The sequence below is a fragment of the Trachurus japonicus genome, chromosome 2, assembly GCF_045865225.1.
Source record: "Trachurus japonicus isolate A0001 chromosome 2, Traja_1.0".
Taxonomy (NCBI): Eukaryota; Metazoa; Chordata; class Actinopteri; order Carangiformes; family Carangidae; genus Trachurus; species Trachurus japonicus.
Window position 1 is genome coordinate 4,478,792 of NC_140908.1, and position 26,217 is coordinate 4,505,008.

A 26,217-nucleotide genomic window follows, 5' to 3' on the forward strand; every position below is an offset into this window, starting at 1 on the left:
GCCCAGGAACTTGATGGTGTCAACACGCTCCACCGCCTCTCCCTGTATACAGATCGGGGCATGTTGAGTCTTCCTCATTTGGATCTTCGTTTACACTCTAATTACATTTTCACATTCTGCTGCATCATATAAACTACATTTCATACTACATGTCAACAATACAGTTAAAGTTTTACAGTACACTATTCATATCTAAAGCTTTTTCTTTTAATTTAGATTTAAATCTTGTGTTTGTTTTAGACAACACAGTGGAAACAACGGACTGACTCTACCTGATCGTTCATATCTCTGAGAGAATCTCTGTTTAGAACATATGAGATGCTTTCATTGACAATTTGTATACAGTCCTCTTCTCTCTCCCTCGGTTTCAACAGCTTCTTCATAAACTTGTCTCTTTTCACTAATGGAGGTTTTTATCGTACTTACGGTGAGTTTGAGCGAAGTTCATGGCGTCTCAGGTGGTGGTCTTCAGGTGAACTTCCGGTGTGTTTACCTCAAGCAGGTGAATCAGGAAGTGAAGCGGAAGCTGCTGCGGCTGTAACAGCGCCCCCTGGCGGCGAGGAGGCTAGACCATGGATGTATTATATCAAAGATACTCTAAACCGTCTTTGTTTATAACATCTGACATGTGAATTTACACCGTTTTAACCTATAAATGAAGTTATAGCCGACTTAAATTAGTTTCAATGATTTTAGGAGGATAAATAAATGTGCTAATTATCAAGGATCCACAACAAGTATAGTTGTACATTGGTCACATACATCAATATCATCCCTGAGTTAGTGATTGACTGCACCCTGTAACTCAGGATTGCACGGGGCGATGACCACATCACCGCAAAGCTTTCTGTATTAACTTCCTTATCCGCGTGTCTTCCTATCAATAAACTATGCAATTATTATTATTATTATTTGACTGACTAAATAAACACGTATGGATAAAAGAAGACAATTGTTGAGTGTTACAGTATAACTTTATTTCAACTTGGACAGACTAATAACGACAAAAAAGGCAGTTTTGAAGATGAATTACATTTACTGTGCACAAAAATTAACCTATACACTTGGACCCTTGGGGGTGGACCAGCTGAGTTAACTGATCTAGGGATAAGAAGGCTGCATCTGATGAAGATATTCCTCTAGACACTGGTGGTAGGAAGCATGAGGCTGCCTGACAAGGTTACAGGGGTAGTCACTTTTTGGCAAGGCCTTGCCAAAAGTGACCACTTTTTGGCAAGGCCTTGCCAAAAAGTGACTGCCCCTGTAAATCAGGAGTGCAAAGGGTGACACTGACCAAATTCACTGTACATACATCTGGTACCCTCTACTATCACTCCAGAAAATTCTATGAATATTGCCCTTTGCACTCCTGAGTTACAGGGGGCAGTCACTTTTTGGAAAGGCCTTGCCGAAAAGTGACTGCCCCTGTAACTCAGGAGTGCAAAGGGTGACATTGACCAAATTCACTGTACATACACCTGGTACCCTCTATTATCACTCCAGAAAATTCTATGAATATTGCCATTTGCACTCCTGAGTTACAGGGGGCAGTCACCTTTTGGCAAAGCCTTGCCAAAAAGTGACTGCCCCCTGTAACTCAAAGGGTGACACTGACCAAATTCACTGTACATACATCTGGTACCCCCTACTATCACTCCAGAAAATTCTATGAATATTGCCATTTGCACTCCTGAGTTACAGGGGGCAGTCACCTTTTGGCAAAGCCTTGCCAAAAAGTGGCTGCCCCTGTAACTCAGGAGTGCAAAGGGTGACATTGACCAAATCCACTGTACTTGTAACTGGTACCCCCTACTATCACCTGGTTTCTTACCCGGACATCTACACGTAGTAGATGTCCGGGTAAGAACTTTCTGGCCACTGTGTGGGGTCATTGATCATTGTGGGAGGCTCAATGGGCATACTGGTAGATTAGTTAGATTAGTAGTGCTTTGTAAACTGTTCCTCCTTGTAGTTTGGGATAGAAGCCAACTTTATAGGAGAGAAAGAACCTGGGAAATTTACTTCTCGCTGACATAGCCACAGCTATTTAATTGCACTTTGCCAAAAAACGCCTCGCATTTTATCAAGCTGAACGAGCAGCAGAAGGAGAAAGGAAGAAACTCGTGACGCAGTTTACAACTGATACGCAATTTATTTGATTATTACCACACACACGTCCAATTTTCTACAACATCAGGTTTCCTTCAATGTCAGTGCATTTCATAGGTCAGCGAGACAACCAGTAGAATTCAAAACCAAGAAAATGTCAAAACCTGGAATAAAAAGTGCTTTGTCCTCTTCTAACATCAAGCACTGGTTCTTAAAAAGAAAGAAGGAAAGAAAAAAAACAAAAACACACACGCTCACACAAATAATACATCTGCCATTTTGCATCTGTCAGATACAGTAAGTCAGTGATGAAAATGATGTGCTCCTTCAGCTGGAAGACACACACAGAAAGAGTTTGCATAAGGCACCAAGACTTAGGGGGAGTAGCTTATCAATGGCAGGTGGATTTCCTCTTTCTGTAGAGAATTAGAAACTGTTCTTACTCCCGTGATGTAATGGGACATTTTTGAGGGTGTCAGGGTGAAATTTAGATTTAGTGGGAGCGGGGGGACACAAGTAGTACATGTACATCACAGTATAGCAGATTGGAATTACCTCCAAAAGAAAAAAACACAAACACTGATGTTAACGTCTCTATACAAAAAAGTGGCTCTAAAAATAAGAGCAATTAAAGCACAAGATATGGGGAGGGGGGGTTATGCATGATGAAACAAGTGAATTTGGTTAAAAGCTTCAGGACAGACATTCGGAGAGTCGAGTTCTGCGATGACTGTGAACGGAGACACTTTGCTACCATGCACGAGGGAACTCCTGCTACTCTGCTAAACTAAAACAAAAACAAAGACATACGTGAATGTCGGGGGGGGGGGGCCTAAAGGCGCATTCACATGTTTGATTCCTAAAAATTTGGTTACTAGTCAGCTGGGCTACGACATGCCATTCCCGCCGTGTGACTTCATTCGACATATCAAATTTAAAAAGCATCAAACAAAGTCAACAAATAGTCATTTATACAGAAGTGGCAAATCAATATGCACTTTATATCTAAATGCACACAATCGTCTGATATTAAACTTTAAGCAATACTCAGGATCAGTGGAGGTGTTACATTAATACAGTCTATAGTCTTTTCACTCATATATTTTAACCATATTTAATATTTACAAGTAGTATATAAACAATTAATGGCTTATAACACACATGAAGACACTTTTAAACATTATCCAATGAGGTCACAGTATCTTTATGATTACAAGTGTCTTTTATAGTGATGTCCCTCAATTATAATCAAGCACCTATAGAAGCCAGACGATTTTTTTTTTTTTAGAGCTAAATTAGATTGTGTTATAAACCATTTTTCTTTTTACATGTTTATATGCTGCTAGTGATGTTATCAGTTATGTTGACGTGGCCTTTGGGACTTCAGATTTACAAAGAACAATTTTACAATTTTAGGCCCTTGTCTTTTTAACACATTCTAAGTATTGACAGCCAGAATAACACAATCTCTACAGTTTTGACTTTTAAAGGACGTCTTTTGCAAGTGTGTTAGCTTGTGTTGCTGAACAGCTGGGGGTGTTAATGTCGACATTTGGAGAATCAATCTGTCCTGGGCAACGAGAGCAGTTAGCTGCTCTCAGATCAGAAGATTGTGTGCATGTAGACGTTCTGCACTGCAAACCGTTCTTGGGTTTAGTTTTTACTTTCCATTGAAAATACAAAGAATTCAATTTACAACAGTTTCATTGCACTCGTTTTTCTTTGTGTTGTTATTATTATTATTATAGGAAGAGACTCGTGGAGAATCTCTTACACCATAGTGTGATTCCACATCTTTAAAAAAAGAAGAAAAGAACCATATCCAGGTTGATCAGCAGAAACCCAAACTTAGAGTATCATTCATCGACTATCTTAAGGCTGTGTAAATAAGAGTACCAGTACCTGTACAAGAATATGTTTTCATTGACATTGGATTGTAAAAAAAAACTGATCAGCAGTACAAACGCTTGTACTTCGAGGCTTCGTGAACTTCGTGAGTGACATTGGAGAACGCCCTCAGTCATGCTGTCTCTCTTCCCTGTGTTGCAATCGTCTTTACCTTAGTGAGGGTCATGCCTCGTTCGATAACCGGCATGTCTGCGCATGCAGTGCCAACCGCCAAGACCGAAGGAACTAGGACTTGCATACCGTGTTTTTCCAAAGTGGTTTGTGATACATCCAGCCTTCACCCTGGGAAAGGAGAAAAGAAACAAACAAACATGTAATTTTTTTTAACTGAAAGTGTGATGCAACAAACTGAATCTCAACATGTTTTAATTGCACATGTTTTGCAGCCGATTCTCATACCAAGTGTGTTTTTAAGTCTCAAGTCTTTCACTCAAATCCTAAATCAAGTCCCAAGTCAAGTTTTAAAAGAGCAGTTTTTCACACCAGGTTGGGATTGTGCATGTAGTTTAGAGGAGAGTGGTACTCAAGTTATTTTCTGTAGAAAATAAAGCTACTGTTGGGTCTAAATGAATCAAATTCATCCCACTCTAGTCCAAACCTCTACATTTAAACCACACAGATTCATGGGATATCAAAAATAGCTTTGTGGATGGTGAGAACCTCCAGCTAGGGACAGAAATAATGCTCAAGGTGATTTAAAATATGTTTAGAGTCAGCAGAGGTAGCCTGAGTACAGACGACCTCTAGCAGACTACACCGTAACTCAACCTCAGACTTTGATGTCCCTCCTCTGTGAAATCGTCGCTCTGTTGCCAAGTCTTCACAACGCCCAAGTATCGTCGTCGCAGATGTAAATGTGTCGTGGTGCTCTCGCTCACCTCTCTCTCGAAGTATCTGGTCCTCCAGGGGGTCTCTGTCTCGGCGCGGTGCCGCTCCTCCGTCCGCTGCCTCTCCTCCAGAATCCTCTTGTGCTCGGTGGCTTTGTCGATGTCTTTCTGCCGCAACGACTCCGTCACATGCTGCCACAGGCGCCTGAGGTGGAGCAGACATAGATACATGCACCTGTCAAGCTTCATGTGGTTTAGGTTTATGTGGCATCAATGAAACTGGGTGTACTGAAGTTATGGTGCATTCAAGACAACTCGGAAGTCGGAAAAAAAACAAGCTCCAAGTTGTAAAAAATGAACTGAACAGCGTGGAACTCGGAAATTACAGGTCTTGACGTCACAACAACATCAAAACATGGCGGCCCTCGTCTTAAACGGTTAGAATTAGAAAATTTGAAGCTGTTTGTTGAGGTTTTAATGCATATTTTTGTGTATTATTGCAGTAGCCTATATGAAATACGTTTATATTAAGCTGATGAGAGGTGAAACGTCTTCCTAGACAAATAACTAAGTCCAGTTGCTTTCGATTTAACCTCCTTAAAATATAAAATAACGGAAATAACGTTTAACGGTTATCAAGGCTATAACGTTATATGTGCACTCATCTGTGGCGTCTCCTATTCTCTTCATTTGTCTCCTAAATAAACATAATTTACTGCTGCATATATTTTTCGTATTCGGCGTAAGCCACAACATGCCAAACTTCCTTCGGGTATCCATGTTTTTTCTCTTCCGAGTTCCTGCAGCATGAACGCAATGATGTCGCAAGTCGGAAATTTTTTTTTAGACAGTAAATAAAATCCACAGCGTCACCTGGATTCAGTTGGTCCCTGCTTCTCGACCGGCCGGACCTGCTTCTTCGTCACCGGGAGCTTGGTGACGTCCACCACCCTCGTCTCTCCGCTGGTGTAGCTGAACTCCAAGACGCCGTTCCACTCGCCCTGCACGCGACACACCACCGCGTTGGTAGTGTTGTGCTTCACCTCCGCCGTTACTCTACATGAAGAGCAGAAAAACAGAATGGGTAAAAGCAGCTCATTCTTGGACCAAAGAGGCGGGTGGGGGTGGAGGAGACTCACTTGTGTAGTTTTCCGCCGTAAAAGGGTTTCGTCTGGAAGGTGATGACTGCAGAGTAGCCCGACTTGGCGCAGCCGATGTTGACTTTGCCGCCGAGCTCCACCCAGGGAACGGTGAGGATGGAGCGGGCGTACGCACACGGCAGCGTGAAGGTGTACTCCTCGTCGTGCTCCAGCAAATTCAGACAACCTGGAGAGAACAGCAAAGACAGAAAGATCAGGTTGTTATACAAAACACATTTACGTTCAACTACGGTAAGTGTGAAAACTAGGGGTGTCACGATTCTCCAAATCCTCGATTCGATTTGATTTTCGATTTTAGGGTCACGATTCGATTCGATTCTCGATTTTTTTTCTTTTTCTTACAGCACAGACGCATATGCTATTTTCAGACTAGTCTAGTCTACGATCATTGGTTTTATTCATCAAATTTTGTACAGTAAATCTTATTTCAAAAGATGGGCTACATATAAGTGATGCAATTTCCATAATGTATCACATTAGGCACTAATGGTCACATTTAAATAATTTCTTTACAATATAAAGGTAACATTCCCCCAAAAATCATGATCCAGGGGCCAAAATTGCCCCCAAGGTTTTGAAACAAATATATTTATATCTGTACATTATCATAATTTTATTTTCATTCATTTACCGTCGTGTCTCATTATTCTCCTGATGTCAGCTTAATGTAAACGAGATTGCGCTGATACGGAGAGTCATGTGACAGACAGCGGGGCAGAGCTGCAGCTGCAGCGCTGCGATGGACCTGATGATCAGGTCCTGATCAGACTGGCGGTGGTCCACAGTCAATCAGTCCCGGATCCTCCACCGTCACCAGATCCCTGAAAGCCCCCGCAAATAATACATCGACAAAAAGTGGCAAGTTGCACCTTTTCGTCAGCTTATTATTTGGGTTTTTTTTTTTTTTTTTTTAATCTTATAACGTCTCTGCAACATGCGGCTCTCAGCGCTTGTCGGTGCTGTGTAGTCAGAGCTGTGTCTCCCTCCTGTTTCCCAGGTAGGAGGGGACAGTAGCCCACCAGGGCTGGGTGATAAAACGCTATAAATTGTGAAATAACTTTTCTTCGATAGAAATATGAGACGTGGTCGATAGTTTTCATTCATCCATGTTTTGGCAAATAGCCAATGATATTGAGAGTTGCGCCGTGCCGAACCAATCAGGTGGCTGGAATAGAGCCAGTCAACATGTGCATTTGTTTGGGTTGCTGCAGACGGGCACAGCAGCTGACACCGCCGGTAAAATAAAAGAGAGAGAGAGAGAGAGAGAGAGTGAGTGTTGTCTCGAAATAAAAAGTAAAGGAGAACTCGGACCAGTGACTGACAAGACGCTTGGTGCGCAATGGGGACAACTGACAGTTGTAGCTTTGCGGGGGGGGGGGGGGGATCGTCGATCCTCTCTTTGACTTCGATGCTCGAGATCGTGACGTAATTTCGATCGATTTCGATAAAAAATCGAAATCGTGACACCCCTAGTGAAAACTAAATATTTATTTGGAATAACTGAGTTCAGCCGCTAGAAAAGCAATCACAAAGAAATGGCTTAAGCCAGACATCCAATCTGTTGACAAATGGCATATCATTTGTGATGGAAAGACTCTCTTTTTCAATGAGGCTTCAGCAATCTAAATTCAAAGACATCTATATTTTCTTTATATATTAAGATGTACTTAGTTAAGTATTTATTTCCTTGTATTGTTATAATAGAAAACATCTCATGTCCATATCTCAAGGAAATTTAAATCGAATGCAACTGGTTATTTGTCTAGGAAGACGTTTCACCTCTCACCCAAGAGGAGAGTGAAGAGTGACAGCCGTTGGTGGAAAGTTGGTTTTGACTTCGTTAGTGCCCTATTGTGTTCTAACGACAGTCGTTGGAGTCACAGGAGGCCATTTGTGAACAGTTGTTTTTCTTTGAGGCTAGATTGTTGAAACTTGATGAACCATCAAATAAATAAACAAACTAAACACATTTACCAGAAATATTTCTCTTATACATTTACAGATAAACCCCAACTTATTCATCTATAATGGATTTCTGCCCTGATCGACTTATACAGAACAAAAACGACCTCATCTCACCTTCACCTATCATGGACACTCCGATAGACATCCCCATGAACTTGCTCTTGGTCCACACGTGCGTGTTCACACACATCCGCCTCTCCTGGCATTCGGCGTAGAACCCGGACACCGGCGGGTGATGGGACACCTGCTCTGCCACGAAGCGCACCTGGTAGGGCTCCTGGGCGGCGTCCGGGTCGGCGCCGCCGCCGCCGCCCTGCGACGGCTCCTTGGAGGCCTCCGTCTTCCTGGGTACCTTCCAGGAGCAGTGGAAGGTCTCGCCGATGATGGGGTTGTAGGGCTTCTTGGCGATGGCGCCCTTGCGGCCTTCGTGGAAGGAGGTGAGGTAGTACTCCACAAAGCGGACCATGCGGTCCTCCGGGCTGCTGCCGTCGGTGATGGTCACAAAGAGGTCGGGGTGCGACATGAAGTCGGCGTACATCTCCAGCAGCGAGCGTTTCTCAAGGATGAAGGTGGGCAGCACCACCTGTGTGGGAAAATCAAAATATATAACGTTTATTCTAGCTGGAATTACTCAAGGTTCACGAACTGCAAGACTTTTCTTTACAGTTTTTCCGTTATCGAATAATCTACCACCGACAATGCAACGTACACCAGACATGACCTTGGGGTCACATTGTCTCCTAGATCGCCGAGATAAGACAGATAAATTCGATAAATCAGAAACCCAAGAGGAGGATATCCAAATACTAAAACAAACTGACACTGGAAGATAGAGTGTCTCTGTGGGACTCGATTCTTGGTGTTACGTGCGTGGCCTGGATGAGTAATTACACAGGAAGAAGTGCTCAGAGAATAAACAATCCTAGTTACCTCATTTCATCTTTTTTGGGGGGGGAAACAGAATCTAAATCTTAATGTATGACTTCATTGTCATACCTCAGGGTGATATACATTTACTGAATAAACTTTAGGATGACTGGTCCAACTGAATTTCCCTGTGTTTGGCTTGTTGCGCTGCCTGGCAGTACGTGGAACTTGACCTACCCGTGTGAGGTCCATGCCGAGCTTCAGCTGGGACAGCAGGTGTAGGATGACGCTGCGCTCCTCCTCCACGGCGCCCAGGTCCTCCTCCTTGTCCGTTAAGGAGTCCTCGTCCTCATCCTCCGCGTCTATGTCTTCCTGCTCCTGGGAGAGGGAAGGGAAAGGGAGGGGAGGGGAGTGGGGCTTGTTCAACAACTGGCTGAAGTGGAGGTGGAAGTAAGTGATTGTGCTGTAGGAGACTGAATAACTAAAATAAAAACTAAAAACACAACCGTTTCTGGTTGCATTCAGCTGATTTAATGATATCATAGCAACAGGTTGGTACTGTTGTTGGTACGCTTTTTTATCGTTATAAAACATTTAATTTATTCTATTTTTTATTTATTATGATTATCTTTTTTATTCTATTCTAATTCATCCATTTTTATACTATCTTATCCTACTACACCTGTCTATTTTACTTCATTTTATCTAGTGTCTTTCTAGTCTTCTCATTTTATCTATTTTACTTCATTTTATCTTGTGTTTTCCCCAATTGATTGAGTGTAAGATAGCGTTTCCCCGATGTCTTTTAAATGAATGAATGCGTACGTATGTGTATGTGAATGTATGTGTGTCTCCCAATATGTGTTCCCTATAGTATGTTCCTTGTTTTTATCATGTGAAGCACTTTGAGCTGCCGTGGGCATGAAAAGTGCTATACAAATAAAGCCTGATTGATTGATTGATTGATTGATTGATTGATTGATTGATTGATTGATTGATAGATAGTGTCTCTGATGTGTTCCCTGGGGGTAGAGAGGGTAGCGTTTCCGTGGCCTTACCCCAGAGAAGCTGCAGGACTCGGGGCTGCTGAGCTCCAGCCTCTCCCCCAGCGGGCCCTCCCCCGTGGCGAAGCTGCCCAGCGAGCCGCTGCCGCCGTTCTTCAGGATGTCGGGCAGCTTGGGCTCCAGCCACTCGATGGTGGGTCCTGCGGTGGACGGGGAGTGCACAGAGGCGGGTTCAGAGGCGCTCATGGTACAATACTACCCCACTCACTCACTCCCCTCCCGCCGGCAATCGCAGCTCTACGCTCGGCTCTACCATTCGCATTCGCCACACAACATCCCCCGCAACTGCCCGGACAGATGGCTTGTTCCTCAGACAACTGCCCCAGACCAAAAGACTGTAACCCAACCCCTCCGACGAGCCCGGTATCAGGATACTTTGGCCCCGCCGACAGGAAACATCCTCGCCTTCTGATTGGCTAAAGCCGCTCAGTATGGCCTGGGCATTTTTTTATGTATGTTCAGAGGTGGGCAGATCTCATTCAAATTCACCTTGTGCGTCGTTGGACAACTTAATCTGATTGGCTGCGGCGATGAGTCTAGGCCTAATGAAATATACATTGAGTAATGAGATCTGCTGTGAAAAGTGGGACATTACCTGGACGTTTTCCCGTTTTCAAACCCACCTGAATACAGAGGGTCGAGATACCAGCGAGACAGACACTTTTACTTTGGCTGTTCTCAAATTATACCGCGTGTTGCTCGATGTGGAGCTGTATGAACCTGTCCTCTGTGTTGCTGTTGGGAATTTTAACTATCTGAGATCTGATTACCTTCAAGACAGGTGGTAAGAATAGGTACAGCTCCTCATCAATAATGCAAAATAATTCCACTGTCCAGCCAAACGCGAACTGTCCGTCCCGCCGTGCAGTGTCCTGCATGTGGAGCGGCTCGTTTCGAGGACAAAGACACTTAATCCGCGGCGTCTGATTGCAGAAACGCTCTCTTTCTGGGAAAACTGGTCACGCAAGCATGCAAGCATCCTTGTTGCTAAGGGTAACCGGCCAAATGCACAAACAAAAACAAAAGATAAGGCAACGGCCAGCATATATCCACGCAGACTGACCTCCCAGGGAGCCTCTCTGCCTGGCCACCTGCTGCAGGTGGAGGATGTGCAGACAGTCGTTGAGGCAGTTCATGGTCGCCATGGAAGTGGCCTTGAGCATCAACAGGTCCTGGTCTAGAGGGGAGAGGCCGGGGGCCGCGGGCAAGCCCTCAATACTCTGGATCAGGTCTCTGTGTTGGCCCTGGGCTTGGGTCATCATCTAGGGGCGGAGGGACGGTGGGAAAAACATGTGTATCTTTGAATTTTTTTATTCGCACAACATCCATGTTTTGATGCAAGAACGTAAAGAACGCAACAAGGTGGCATGAAAAGAGAAAAGAGCAAATCCCTTGTGCTAACATGCTCTGATTAATGGTCGTCATAACAACAAAATACACAGAGAACAAGCCCAACTGTGCTGCTGTGGTTCACTGGTGTAAAGAGAAGGACAACGGTGCCCTCTGGTGGACGATCTGCAACACAAATCTGCACCAAGTCCTAAATATTTTACCTGAACAACTGCACGCCTTGTAGCAACACACTGGCGCTTGTACTCCTAAGAAGCTCTTTATGAGATCAGAATTTCATTGTAGGGACGTTGCATTGCACTTAAGTTTAAACATTAATGAAACATTGTGTAGAGAGTAGAGTGCCAGCCTCATATTTTCCCGTCCGTCCTGTTCCTCTCCACACAATATGATGACTCACTATAATATTCATGGCTCTTTTTATGTAATATCTGTAGAATTTAAATGCTATCAGGGATAGGACATGGATTGTTGCACGTCCACCGTGGCAGAAATTGGAAGATGCTGTGACAGCTTTGGTTGCATAATACATCAATCGAAATCCAACTGCATTTTAATTGGATCAGCTGCATTTTTTTTTCTCGAGATTTCACTTGTAATCTTGATTTCTGGCAAACAAGCAGAGTAAAAACTTATCTTTAAACATCCAGAATTAAATCTTGCTGGATCCATCTTGTAACCTGCTACATGTACGCTTTTCTGAGTGACATCTTTCAGCAACATCAGCTCATTTTGTGTCATCTCTGGCTTGCAGTACCTCTCTGGCGTCCATGAGGTGGTCCGGCAGCAGGGACCTCTTGCTGGAATAGAGTGACGAGCCCTTGTGGACCTGCGACCAGCCGAATAGCGCGTTAGGGTTTTGGCTGGGCCGGCGCACGGACATCGGCGAGCTGCCGCTGCCTTGAGACGCCATGGAGTAGCTCCGAGACTTGGGTGGGGGATTACTCTGAAGAATAGATAACAACAGTCTTCAAAAATGTGTAAACTGCAGTTGGTCACACTGTATACACTTCCTGTAAACAACATTATGTCATATGTTGACTATTTCAAGCCAAAAAGAGATCCTTGGGTAGTTCTCACGTATCTCAAGCCCATTAAAAGACATTGTGGGCAGTGTACTAGTGTGTAGATCAATATCTAAATCAATACTAGTGATTACTGTGCTTACACACAGGGTGAAACCTGATCCGTTTTTTACATAAACATTAATATTTCACAGCTGTGCAGATTTGTGCGCCACAACTGGCTTTTGTTCGACTGTGTCGTTGGCGTATGAGGAAGGAAAGCAGGAAACTGAAAACTGTCCAGCTCACATCCGCTCAGCGAGAGTCACATGTTTTATTAGGATCGCCGTTGCACATTATTTATATTACGACAGCGTAACGGCGCTGAAGCACAGCGGACACTTCTGTGTACACGGCTGATTCCTTGTAAACATCCGAGTGTTAAGTTTTGTGTGCCCGTACCTTCCCCATGGCCTCCGTGTGGTGTTGTGTGCAGATCTGCAGTCGGCTCACCCAGTGCTGCCTCTCTTTGGCATCGGTGGCTGCAAAACACGCACATAAAAGAAAAACAAGAGAGCCAAACCGTGTTACGCTCGCTCTACGATAGTCTTACTCAGCATCAGATCCTGTGTGCTTCTCCCTCACCGGCAGTAGATAATGGAAAACATTTGGATCAATACTGTATAAACCTGATGGATGGTGATGAGAGCAAGTCTGGACTTAGAAATGGAGCTGACAGGCAACAACACGGTGAAAATGAAAGCTCAAAGACAAATATCCTGAGAGGTAAATGTCAGTCGTGTGTACTGAAGATAGATACCCACCCCTGAGCTTGTACTGCTCCCCGCTGATGGCGTTGACCGTGAAGGTATGCGAGTCCTCGTCGCTGGGGGAGATGACGGCCCCGGCCAGGGGCAGCATGCCGCGGGGCTTCTGGGGCCGCGACTGCTCATTGACAAAGTACTCCAACAAGCCCGCCTCATTGTTTAAGACAAAGAACCTGAAAATCACAGCAGCACCACAACAAAGTCTGTCCACTGTGTAAACCACCATGCCATTACCTGGAGTGGATTAATCTGGAATACAATAATGCACTGTGTTACACTTACATACATTTAAGATTAATGTAATATCACACGCAGCCTCACCTGTACTGCCACCCTGTCACCAGGTTAGTGTATTTCATCAAGTAGCCATCAATGTTTTCCATGTGATCACTGACATGAGACACAAAGAGACAAAGAGCAGTTGTGAAATATCTGGCCTGAGTCCACAGCACACCCATACACACAAAGGTAAATACACAAATCAATCACAGTGTTATTTAGATCTGCACAAAAGGCATCATGATGCAACTGTTTGCAACCTTTCTGATTTGACAGCTGACCCAATAATCAAAACAATCCACATATATAATGATCGATCGCTTATAAAGATAGAAAATATGTACACATCATATTGATCCTGCTTGTGACTCACTGTGACAGAACCAAACACGCCTTAAATGCTCAGGCTAGCCCGTTAGCAGGACAGACAGACACCCACCTGTATTGCCAGCTCTTGGCACTTGCTCTCCCCGAGCTCGGGGTCCTGTTCTGGGGAAATACATCCAGCTTTCCATCGCTTTCCGTGATTCTCAGAGCCGTGGTTTCCGCTTGCATAGTCACTGGCAACGCAACCCCCCTTCAGACGCTAACTCAAGGCTTGGTAGCGTTAGGCTAACCAGCGAAGCTAAGCTAAGCTAAGTCACCACAGATCTGATTCAAGCGCTACGAGCCTCCTTTATGATGCAGAGTGAAAGTGTCGGTTCATCGCTCAACGAAACGCTCCTCACACCCTCCAGAGCCCGGACTGTCGCTGCGGCTATGTTCATATAGGCTGATAAAACATGGTACACACACTGCTGATACAGGGAGTAGCTCCTGTTAGCCTGCTGCTGCTAGCCTCGCCTGATATTTACTGCTCTGGCAGGAAAACAGTCATGTGACTCGATCACAAGAGCAGGCTTCCGTGCTCGATTAATAATTATTATTATTATGAATAGAAAGAAAAAAATGCACACATAAACCTACCAAAAAAATCCAAAGCAAATAAATACATGCAAATTAAAAATCTGTAAAAAATAAAAAGCAGCGGAGGACGAGATATTTTTAATTTTAATTTTTAAAAAAAAGTGTTTTTATTCTTTTTAAATCGTGTTCTTATAATAAACCTTTCTTTTACTGTATAATGTTGATTGATACATGTACAAAGAAAAATCCAATCCATATAGCCTACTGTATTTTATGTTCAATATTTAGTAAATCAATATGTGATAAATGGGAGCAAATACAGGCTATCACCTTGATGACAATATCTTTTTTTCTTTTTAAAACTAGTTGGCTTACATTTGCAAAATATTTCTGTAAATATTCTGTATTATCTGTTTGTTTGCTTGTTCGTCTGAGTGTCACTATGAGCATTATTTTGAAAAAACCTCTTGACCGGAAGTGTTTTAAAGTACTCTGTCCGGCTTGACGCCGATGGTTTAAGATAAAACGCGTACGGGTTCTGATATTCTCAGTCAATAATTAATAATAAATGATTACTTAAATGTTAATGCATTCTACATGATGTTTTCCTTTCCTATTTGTGCACTCACAATCACTATCTCACATCTGCAAGGACGAGAATTGTGTATGTTTATAAAAAAAACACATAAAGAAATGGAAAATTAAGTATTATAAATGTGTATAAGGTTTCCAATCGTTACTGTTATAATGGGATTTCCTCTTTTCTCACGGTAAGAGGTGTATCCGTGTTGACGGAGGGGAGGAGTGAACCGAGGAGAAATGCACAGGGCGTATGAGGAAGTTACCAAAGACGGAGGAAAAACAGAACAACAGGACCCTCAGCGCTGTCGAGCCGAAGGACTAACCACTGTCAAAATGCCTGGAAAGAAAGTCTGCATCGTTGGATCTGGAAACTGGTAGGCGATCTCTCCATGTGTACTTGGGATGCATATCTCTCAGAAGCAAGATCGTGTTTGTTTAGTCTAGATTCCACACAATCGACGCTGAACTGAATGCAGGATCGGTCACTTCAGATTTTAGACCCAAACCGGCAACATGTCATTCTTGCAATATCCTCATCTCCAAAATGGGAAACTAAAACTTCCAGCTGTTGCATTTACAGCCAAACTTATCCTGGCTCCCCTGTCAGAGTCTGGTGTAATAGGCTACTTCACCAAAACCATCACATCTGGGCTGTTTCCAGCTGTTACCCTCCAGCCTGGAGACACAAAAAGTGTTCACCTGAATAAGCTTTGCTGTTAAAACCTGCCTTTGGACAGCAGCATGCACTATGGCAACCTGCAAGCTGCAGCAGGAAAGGGCTTTAATGAGGCGTGTTAATAACGACCTTTGGATGTTCGATGGAAAATTTTCTCTGCCATGCACCAATGTTTTATCATGACATTGTTATTGACAGTGTGAATGTATCTTTTCTTTCTTTCTTTCTTTCTTTCTTTCTTTCTTTCTTTCTTTCTTTTCATATAAAACAATACTTACTACAGGGGCTCCTCCATTGCCAAAATCATCGGGCACAATGTGAAAGCATCCAACCGCTTCGACCCCATGGTCAACATGTGGGTGTTTGAAGAAATGGTCGAAGGGAAGAAGCTCTCGGAGATCATCAATACAGACCATGAAAATGTCAAATATCTTCCAGGCCACAAACTGCCCAGGAATGTGGTAAGTACAAAAGTGTACAGAGGTTTTCCAACAGCAGCATTATCTTTTTAATCGCCCAGCCCATCTCATGTGTCCACAGGACAGGTTATGTAATTCACTGCAATCTGGAAACATGCTTTGACTGTACAGTAATACGGTTACACTGATAAGATAACTTAACTTTGACCCATATTTTGTGTGTCATTGACTGGATTTAATTAAATGTAACCATCTAATGTAAGTAAACACTGAGTAGTTAATCAGACAAGTTGCTTTATTACTCAGTGATGTCAAACATCATCAGAGAATCTTGAGGAGAAAGAGCTTGTGCTTCTTTCTAGACCAGTTGTTTCATCATTTTAAAGATGTAATCTTAATATTTTGGTTTTATTTGGAGTTTCCTTTCTAGTTCCTTTGTTACTGTCCGTTATCCGCTCTAAATTATTGATAATAATAGCAATGAAAAGGCAAAAACTTTGCAGAGGTTGCCGTTTGTTTGGACTCAGCTCTCCTATTTTGATGTCCAACTAGGTCGCTGTCCCAGACGTCACGGAGGCTGTTAAAGGAGCAAAGGTCCTCGTGTTTGTGATCCCGCACCAGTTCATCGGCAAACTCTGTGACCAGATCAAGCCTCACATCACAGAAGGAACCATCGGTATATCTCTCATCAAAGTAAGAGACTGCAATTGTTCTTTGCGGCAAAAAGAGGAAACTGTCACCTGACTTCACTTCGTATTTCTCTGTGGCCTCAGCATCATGGGATTTTGCAGTTGTGAAACACACCACCCCATCCAGACCACTAAGTATTGCACAGAAACTCAGTGACTCAGTCTTCCTCATTGATTGTCATTATCCAGGGTATAGATGAGGGACCCGACGGGCTGAAGCTCATCTCAGATATCATCCGAGAAAAACTGGAGATCGAGGTCAGCGTCCTGATGGGGGCCAACATCGCGAGCGAGGTGGCAGATGAGAAGTTCTGTGAAACCACCATTGGTTAGACACTGTTTTTTTTTCATCCTTATCAATTATCAATGTTTTTTATCTTTCAATCGCACAAACTGTTACTGAGCAGTGTGGCAACCGCTTACTTCCCCTTTGCACGAGTGTTTAATGACATTAATTGTGTTTTTTAACAAATGTTTTCAATACAGGAGCCAAAAACGAGGCAAACGGCCAAATCTTCAAAGAGCTGCTTCAAACACCAAACTTTCGCATCACTGTTGTACAAGAGAGTGACACAGTGGAGCTGTGTGGAGCCTTAAAGGTAAATACGGCCACATATTGTGAATATTTGTGGTACTTTTCTGCAAATATGTTCCATGACTTTAATTTACGCCCTCCCAGAATATCGTGGCAGTAGGTGCTGGATTTTGCGACGGCCTGGGTTTCGGCGACAACACCAAAGCAGCGGTGATCAGGCTGGGTCTGATGGAAATGGTCGCCTTCGCCAAATTGTTTTGCAAAGGCGAAGTGACCTCCTCCACCTTCCTGGAGAGCTGCGGCGTGGCCGACCTCATCACCACCTGCTACGGAGGACGGAACCGTAAAGTTGCAGAGGCCTTTGTCAAAACGTCCAAGGTGAGTCGAACCGGAGGATTGTGATTTTTACGTAAAAGCTGACTATGTTGTTTGCCAAGACAGAGCTCTCGAGTTTGGTTTTGTGGTTTAAAAAACTTGACATGGTACTTTTACAACAATAGATAAAGATGAATAATGAAGATCCATAGCCTGACAAGCCAGACTGTATCATAAACATGTATAGTCTGGCAACGACCGGTAGACCTCGGCTCAATCCAGGGGGCGGGATGAAGGCTGACTTTCAAACTGCCTCTACACCAATAGGGTAGTGCTACGACTAATCAGAGCAAAGAGCAGGATCACGTAGATTAAACTTTTCCCATATCCCGTCGGCAAAACACCAAATACATCCTTCTTCTAAATGAATGACTTCAGTGCAGTTTCTTGCTCAACTTTTAAAGAAAATGACAAGTTTAATTCTTTCAAAGTTGATGCCAACGCCGATTCAAACGATTCCTTTGCCAAAGCCATCTTGTCATGTTTTTCACCATTCCAAGTATGTCGTCATGGCGTTAAGCCCGCCCAACGACTCTCTAAACAGACAGAGCGCTGTGATTGGTGAACACAAACGGTGTTTGAGACTCAAAAAGTTCCTATGGCTCGTTTCTAGACTGACGTGTGGAGCAAATATATTTGCTGCCGCTAGGGTGCGTCTAGATTTCTAGGCTAGAAGATCCATAGAATTTGTCACTAATCGAGTGTGTCTGTGTTTGGTACCTCAGTCCATCGTTGAGCTAGAGGCAGAAATGCTCAACGGCCAGAAGCTTCAGGGTCCACAGACTTCAGCTGAGGTCTTCAAGATCCTGCAGAAGAACGACATAGTCAACAAGTGAGTCCTCCATCCATCTCCCTCAGTGCTAAAACAGGACAATGTCAACACAATGATTGTGCATCATTCATCTTCTTTATGGCGGATGAGTCATATTGGGCTTCACTTGTTTGCACAGGTATAATGAACTGGATACAAAGTGTGGTTCTGTATAGATAGATAGACTTTATTATTAGACTCAAGGTCCATTAAAAAAACAAACACACATACAAATTTAAAAGAGACAGTCATACCAGTGTTTCCACATGGCTGACTGGTATCTCAGAGCACTGAGTCCAGGATTGATCAACAGCATTAAGACAGAATTTTGTGTGTCATTCAGTCGACAGATGAATTTATACATCAATTTCCGCAACAGAGCATGAAAAGTATTTACACGCACTTGACAGAATAACTCACTTGCACTGCACCACCTGGGTTTTCCCATCAAAATTCGTAGGCAATCGTTATAGGCAACCTGAAGTTTGCGAATGCTTGCCTTTTTGAACTTAACCCACAAGGGGGCAGTATAAAGGGGGGTACAGTATGCTCTGAAGAGACTCATTTTAACATCATTAGAACACCAGAAAAATTTACGTTTCAGCACATTGGCTTGTGTATATAAAATACGCCGTTGCCTGTACATATCCTCATCATCACACAAATCATCAGTGATGATGTGTTCCAAATACTTAGCAGTATGACAAAAAGGTAACACATTCCCTGATAATAATAATAATAATGGAAACACCAGTTCCTTATCACCTTTAGTTCGACAGATCATAACAGAGCTCTTTTTGGCATTATAACTAACATTAAATTCTACCCCATATTCTGAACATATGTTGAGCAGCTCCTGAAACCCAGCACTAGAGGGAGAAATGATTGCCAGATCATCCACATACATAAGATGATTAACAATGGTATTTCCTATCACGCATCCTGTTTTACATCAAGCCTTGTATAAACAGCTGCTCAACAATAATGTTGGCTTTGTCCCCAAATGTTGTAATCAATATAATTAACCACAGCAATTTGGTTCTGAACATTAATTCTAACAACAGTATCTGCATTAGTGATATTAAAAAAACAAAAAACATCTAACACTGATTGTAAAGGACTTGGCATCCTCACTCCCTTGATCATTTTGATGCGTCTGTGTTTTATGTGAATTTTTATAATTAGGGCTGAACAACAGCACAATAAGGCTCAATGCAGACCAGAAGGCGATATATACTGTATATAATATTATGGTCATATATTAGAATAAAGATCTGTCTGAGCATGGTTAGCGTCATCTGGATATTTGAGGCTTGTAGTTTTCACCAATATTTCAGCGTTTACATGAATACTCTCTTTCCTATAGGTTTCCTCTCTTCGCAGCCGTCTATAAGATCTGCTTCGAGGGCAAGGAGGTGACGGAGTTCATCACCTGTCTGCAGAGCCATCCTGAGCACATGTAACGTGACCGGTCTGCAGGCAGGTTCACTGCTGCTCCCTCAGTGACCATTTACCATCACTAGAGGGTGAAAGAGATTCACAAGGCAGAGACGCACAATGCAAAGAAAGCAAGCAAACACAACCATTGGCACTTTGTACTGTTTTTTTACCGATAACATTTCAGAAAGGAACATGTATTTGTCCTTAGCTTCAAAAGCAACTGTATTTAATTGATTTTGGTCTTATTTTTGCGAAAGGTTCTGTTATATCCTTTTTGTCTTTTCTGCAGGGAAGTAAAATAATTAAAGAAATGATACTAAATAAGCTGCATTTTATAACAGTGGTGGGTATAAAACTCTCTAAGGCAGACCACTCCACTTGTCTTCTTACCGTAATTGCCATAAAATGTTGTTTTTGTACAGTGGCACATGAATGCAACATTGTCCAACTTGAAATTCACTACATTGAAGTGTGTTTACAATCTTGAAAACAAATTTTTAAAATCTAAGTGTGGAGTTGTTTTCTCAATAAAAATGGATTTGAAATGGTTTGTTTTATTCCAGAATAATCTAACTGAACCCAGGTAAGGTAAATCTGCCGTATATGTATTATTATTCCTCCAATTTCTGTCACAAGGGGGCGCACTATTCACATGAGTGTTTGTAGGTGATGGATGAAGATGAAGATGGTTCATCTCCATAAAGGGCAGCAAACACAGGACTGATGTTTGATCATAAATGAAAGCTGCTCGGTCCTTTTTTGTTTTCACATGCAAAATACTGCACGCAGCTCTCTGATATGGGAACTTGCACCTACACCCAGATGTTCACACCTGTGTTCGCGCACCGTGCGATGGAGTTGTGTGTTTGATCTCACAGTCACAGGGTTGAAACTGATTCCCACGAGGGACGGGTCGCAGTAACTCGGTATGAAAGAGAGGATTAATGAACAAACGGTGTCCTTGTGCTTCTGTTTCAGCCGTGCACCCTGTATGACGTCAGCGTGGCGTTTGTGAGACCTCTTTATTTGGGGTTGTGTGAACCTTTACACGCCGAAGATGAATCTTTCTCTTCTCTTTGAGTCTGTCTTTCTCCATCTTTTCATTGGTGGGTGTCTGTCCAAGCTATCTCCCCCTTCAGGCTAACAGTGCTCCACGTCCATGGCTGCCCAGATCCCAGGACATCAAAGGCTTCATTGGAAGAGGCACCGGTTATAAGGGGGCCACAAAGGGGTCCACCAGGAGCTCCCTCAGGTTCCCATGGGAGCGATGTGTCCTGCAGGTCGACGTTCCCTCCAGTGGGATGGATCTTCTTCATCTCCCAACAGCAACTGTCATCGGTGGGGTTTTTGAGCGAGCGCTGAGACCCTTGTGGTGGTTTTGACACAAGCCCAGATCCTCCGTTTTCAAAGAGAAGGCCCACCTTCGGCTTGAAAGAGGAGCTTAATCACCACGGTAACTTGTCTGTTGGTACCCCCTCGACCCCACGCGCACACAGATACACTGTCCTCTGCTCGGAGGCCCTTTGGGCATCCGAGAATAATGGCGGAACAGCATGGATAGAGGTCCGTAGATTTACACGTATCTCTGTGCTTCAGTACCTTAAAGCAGCACTAGAAGTGAGCTCTGTCTTTTTCTTCTATCTGCCCACTTTCTAACAGTGCGATGAGAGGATCAATGTCAGTTTTTTCTCTTGGCGTGAGGATTGGAAGCCGGCCTGGCTCCGTCCAAAGTGAAAAAATACACCTTTCAACACTTCTTAAGAAGACTGTTTAACATCTTGTATCTCTTTTTGTTAAACTCGTGAGGAAAGAGAAACATAAAAACAATAATTTGTGGTTTTAGGGGGAGCTGTGTGTTGGGCTTGGGAGTTGAATTACAAAGGGACAACTTTCTAAAGAGGAAAAAAGTCTTAAGCAAGCTGCTGACAGTTCACTGCAACAAGAACGCTGTCTGCTGTTTTTAAGTCGGCACAAACAATCCCATCCACCTCTATTTCACTCAAGGCAGATCTGTTTTTTGAATAATTAAAACGGATTCAGCACCCTTCAACTCGCTGCTAGTGAATGCACTTGTGTGAAAAGGCAGCTGAAATAAGCACATGCAAGTTTAAACCCAGAGTCACAACTGGTCATATCAAGCTACACGTCTTAAAAACATATTAACGCGCTCCTCGGTTATATTTCTTGTGATTTATGAGGTGTGTTCAGACTGGGCTGTTCACAGTCGGCTTATCACACCTGTGTATCCCATAGATGAATGTCTCAGTTGTACAGCCAAACTTCTCCCCTGAGCATTGCAGGGCTTTAGTTTTTTTTTTATATACTATATATATATGTGGGCCACCCCGGGGCCAGACCACATGTTTCACGCCTTTAGATTTATAGCACCCAGAGAAGGTTTGCGTCAGTGTGAAACCTCACACATAGGCTAATAGATAACTCATAATTTTACCTCCAGGCTTTCCTAGTTTAGTGGTCTTTTGCATCTTTATATCTCCTATGTTTTAGGTGGAGTGTGTGTGTTTGGCACAGAAGGGTCTAGAGAGAGTCTGTCCGACATTCTCAGCTAATTACAGGCCACTGATCTCGTCAGCTGTCACCGCCACGCTCTCTTTACATGTCAATGATGGCCAAATGGGACCTCATATCCTTCCTCCAGCTCATACAATGGCCTCATTGAAAACATTAGAAAAACCAAAAGAGATAAAGCGAAAAGGATGCCACTCCTCGTCCCAGCTGGCGTCGGCTCAGCGGCGGAGGGCACCGACTCGGGTCTTGTCCGTGAAATAACAGCCACTCCTTCTCCTCTACTCTAATCCTCCTCCCCCCCTCAGCCTTCACCTCTGCCCGATCATCTTCATCATCATCACCCTGGCCTAATCTGGGCACGTTCGCGTGGATTTGGTCTCTTTGCCTTCCTTTTGTTGTTCACCAGCGCTCTGATGAGGGGAGAAAGAGAAAGAGGAGGGGAGCCAGGGGAGCAGGGTTGGAGGTGAAGGGAACGGTGGCGGTGGTTGCCCCGGTTTGTCTTTTGCTTTTGCAGTCTGGGGGGGAGAGGAGGAGGAGAACTTGGCAGAGAGCCTGCTGGTTGTGGTACTGCATACAAACACAGGGAGAGGAAAAACACAAGGCCCATTTGTTTGACTCTCTCATCCTCTTACCTCAGGGAGAGTGGAAAAAAAATAAAAAACATTGCACGGGACAGCCATAAGATACGGCGCGTCACGTCCCTCACTCCCTCTGGACAGCCATCGATTCTCCTGGACAGCCGGGGGATGGACGGAGACGAGACAAATGGGAAGCGGTCCACGTCAGGAAATCGCTGACCATAATTCAATGAAATTAAATCAGTTTGTACAGTAAAAACCTGGCGTGGCGCCCGGTCCGCTTTGCTGCTTAAAAGAAAATAGTGAAAAAGCACTTTGATTAGATATGAAATACTATCAGCCCTAATGTGGATCCACAAAACAGCATCAGGAGAGTAACCGCAATTTATTACTACAATATATGTCTGACCAGACAAAGGGCTGACAAAGTCAAAGTTGGATAATGTCTCCTCTCTTTTTCGATTTCTGCATAACATGCCCATTCATCTAAATCTCCTTTGCTTGATCTCCTTGTGGACTCAAAGTAGCTGACATCAGCGCAAACTCTCCGGTTCTCCCTGATTTGTGGAAGATGAAATCTTTACCGTATGTACTGCACTGCTCTCTCTTGGGTCCACGCTTACATGCACATAAAGATGCTTTCTCGGGCTGCCGATGTGAAAGGGGACGTCGCCGGGTTCCCAGTGCAGCTGCAAATAACATTGATGTGGCATTCCAACATGTCAGCGTAGCGTGGGCCATGCACGGAGCCACTTCCTGTTCCTCGGAGCGACCGTTCACAGGGGAGGCTCCAATCACTCGGTGATCCTTTCACAACTCTGATCGGATTCAATGCGTTTTCCAGCAATCGCGCATGTAAATTAGTCCTGGGCCCACATGAACATGAGTTCAAGCCACATCAGGTAGACAGGCCTCAACCACAAATGCAGCGAGCAATCCAAAGGGAGGCATTATGGTTGAATGATAAAGCAGCATTTTAAAGGAGATGGGGTGATACTGTAAACAGCTTTTATGCATTTCCCAGTGTGCCTTGCCATATTTGTGTAGTTTACTTCAGAAGTTTCAATTCAAGTGCATGTCAGAGTTATTTTCCTTGTTTACTTTCAGTTTTTGTAGCTGTAACTTTTATAGCTGTGCGTGCATTGCATGTTAAAATACATGTGAAAGCGCCGGCACTTCCAGAAGTCATTGCATCCATACTAAAAGCTTTAATTGACCCGCCTGTTTGCATCCGCTCTGACCTGCTGCGGAATATATACGGCCTTCCTCTCTCTCACCAATCGTTTCCTCAGTGCTCCTGCAGGGCTCTGATGTTGTGACATGAAAGAGTGAGACCTCTTGCCCGGGAATGGATCCGGATGTGGTGTAGGTCAAGACGCATGTTCAAGGATCATTAGCCATTACCTCCCTGCTGCCTTCTCAGGGCACAAAGCACACGTGCACAACAATGCATGTGGAAGGTTTTGGCTGAGAGGGGACTCTCGAGCCATTCTGTAGATCCCAGTTTATGTAAATATACCATTAAACTGGTCAGATTGATGCCCAAATGCTTGCTCTGACAGGTTTCCCTTGATGCCAAAGTGATGAGTTGTGGTACTTGACAATAAATATAAAAAAATAAGAGCTGAGGAGAGAAGAAATTGTGTTTTTCTTTCCTTATTTCAAGATAAGAACACATCAGACGTGTGGAGGGGGAAGATACGGAGGACAGGATGTGATTTAGGAAGGAGAGCGGATTTGAACTTTTTTTTGTTTGCTTTTGATAAGAACACACACACGTTTGCATGTGTGCACACACTAACGACGAGACACATGCACAATGGTTCTTGTGTTGTTGTATCTGACAGGCTTTAAGATTTATGACTTATCTGTAGAAATGTCAAACTAAGAGCGCTGACAGTGAAGACATTTCCCCAAAAGTCACCAAAAAATAAAAGCATTAACTGTTATTACTGTTTAATATTTCTGTCATGTAGTCTGAAAGCTGAATGTGTCTGCGTGATAAACTGAGCCATTATTAAAAAATGTTATCTGGCAAAAGGGAAAAACCTTTAATTTAGGGCATTTCCTAGTTTCTATTAGATTAAAATAATACATCACAAGTTTCCAATTAAGCAATCAAAGATTTCCATTATCAAACATTAACAGACAATGACACGGTCAATGTCCACATATCATTACCCCTCTCCCTCATAACATTTGATGCCAATCAATTTCATACAATGCTACTTTTTTAAAAAGAAAATCCGATTAGTTGCTGACATTTAGGTTTAATTGAATGCCCGTGCCAAAAAGGACAACCGTGGGATGATGTTATTTGCTTGGTCTGGCCGTTTGTCTTGCTTCAAAACGGTTTAGAGATTATTTTCAAATGATTCTTTGTGTGATTTATGAAATCATCCATCTTTCAGGCTCTCCCCGGCCCGAAGTCTTGCAATGTCGTCAGCCTACTCAGTCTCGCTCTGTCTCTCTGAGTGAACAATGTTGCAATGCTGTGAGCTTATAGAGGAAGAATGCGACAACAGAATGGAATTACGGGAGAAATTATTGCATTTGAGACCACAAGGAATGTGGCAGAGATGGGCTGAAGCGGAGCATTTGTTCACAGTGGTTATGGATGACCTACAGTGGGAGGTTCTCAGCTATAGCTGAAGGGCTCTGTCATCCAGAGACAAGAAAAAAAAGAAGTTTACTTTTGATTTGGATGCATTCTGCAAAAAATCAAATGCAAAAATGAAAAAGACAAACTAAATATGACATCAGGGATAAGGTTGATTTCACATCCTTGCGTCTTGCGGGCTGCAGGGATGGGTGGCAGTGAGGAATGCAGCGCACTGAGGAGTACCCTGCAGAGAGGCCGATGAAAAGCAGACCGCTGGTGGCTCCCGGCCGGCATAAAGAAGTCTACTTGGCAGTAAAGCTGAGAGTCATGTGCCTCCATTTAAATGAGAAGGCAAGAAAGGAGAGAGAGAGAGGCAGAGAAGAGGAGGGAGAGAAACACAGGCTCAGCTAAGAGGCTGGGGAGTCTGCCAAGCCAAGACACTTGAGGAATGCAACAGCAGCTCTCTCTCTTTGCAGTAATACCATTACAGTTAGTGCTATCTGAGTCAGGAAAACTGCTCCTCTAGCCCAGTCAGCAAGTCTCACAGCCAGTGGAGACAGATGACAGGTAACACTATTAGCAGAAGCAGTGGAATAGCAAAAAATCGAACTGAGCGATTCCAAGAATAGCTGTATTTTTCTCTCTGTGTGTGTTTCCCCTCCCCAAAAAAAGAAAACACACATCCACGTGTCTGCAAATTGTCGGTGCTTGCAAC

The 26,217-nt window shown here is 43.5% G+C and overlaps 2 protein-coding genes across 2 annotated transcripts; one reads left to right on the forward strand and one right to left on the reverse strand.

Moving 5' to 3' along the window:
* Positions 1-3,434: 3,434 nt before the first annotated feature.
* LOC146990643 (oxysterol-binding protein-related protein 11-like) lies at positions 3,435-14,220 on the reverse strand. The gene is made up of 13 exons (XM_085796526.1): positions 13,800-14,220; positions 13,403-13,471; positions 13,079-13,254; positions 12,717-12,796; positions 12,008-12,196; positions 10,964-11,162; positions 9,895-10,040; positions 9,074-9,214; positions 8,084-8,552; positions 5,984-6,170; positions 5,718-5,900; positions 4,896-5,049; positions 3,435-4,299 (listed from the first exon to the last, which is right to left on the reverse strand). Exons 1-13 carry the CDS (start codon positions 13,913-13,915, stop codon positions 4,243-4,245), a joined length of 2,166 nt encoding a protein of 721 aa, XP_085652652.1. The 5' UTR covers positions 13,916-14,220; the 3' UTR covers positions 3,435-4,242.
* An 892-nt stretch (positions 14,221-15,112) lies between these two features.
* gpd1c (glycerol-3-phosphate dehydrogenase 1c) lies at positions 15,113-20,363 on the forward strand. The gene is made up of 8 exons (XM_085796539.1): positions 15,113-15,222; positions 15,808-15,985; positions 16,496-16,636; positions 16,822-16,960; positions 17,119-17,231; positions 17,312-17,545; positions 18,268-18,374; positions 19,720-20,363. Exons 1-8 carry the CDS (start codon positions 15,182-15,184, stop codon positions 19,814-19,816), a joined length of 1,050 nt encoding a protein of 349 aa, XP_085652665.1. The 5' UTR covers positions 15,113-15,181; the 3' UTR covers positions 19,817-20,363.
* Positions 20,364-26,217: the final 5,854 nt, after the last annotated feature.

Coding starts and splice junctions, on each gene's coding strand:
- gpd1c (XM_085796539.1), top strand. CDS start 15,182: ATGCCTGGAAAGAAAGTCTGCATCGTTGGATCTGGAAACTG. Junction 15,223..15,807: donor ATCGTTGGATCTGGAAACTG/GTAGGCGATCTC, acceptor TACTTACTACAG/GGGCTCCTCCATTGCCAAAA. Junction 17,546..18,267: donor CCTTTGTCAAAACGTCCAAG/GTGAGTCGAACC, acceptor TTGGTACCTCAG/TCCATCGTTGAGCTAGAGGC.
- LOC146990643 (XM_085796526.1), bottom strand. CDS start 13,915: ATGCAAGCGGAAACCACGGCTCTGAGAATCACGGAAAGCGATGGAAAG. Junction 13,472..13,799: donor GCCAAGAGCTGGCAATACAG/GTGGGTGTCTGT, acceptor GTCTCATGTCAG/TGATCACATGGAAAACATTG. Junction 5,050..5,717: donor CAGGGACCAACTGAATCCAG/GTGACGCTGTGG, acceptor GCTCCACCTCAG/GCGCCTGTGGCAGCATGTGA.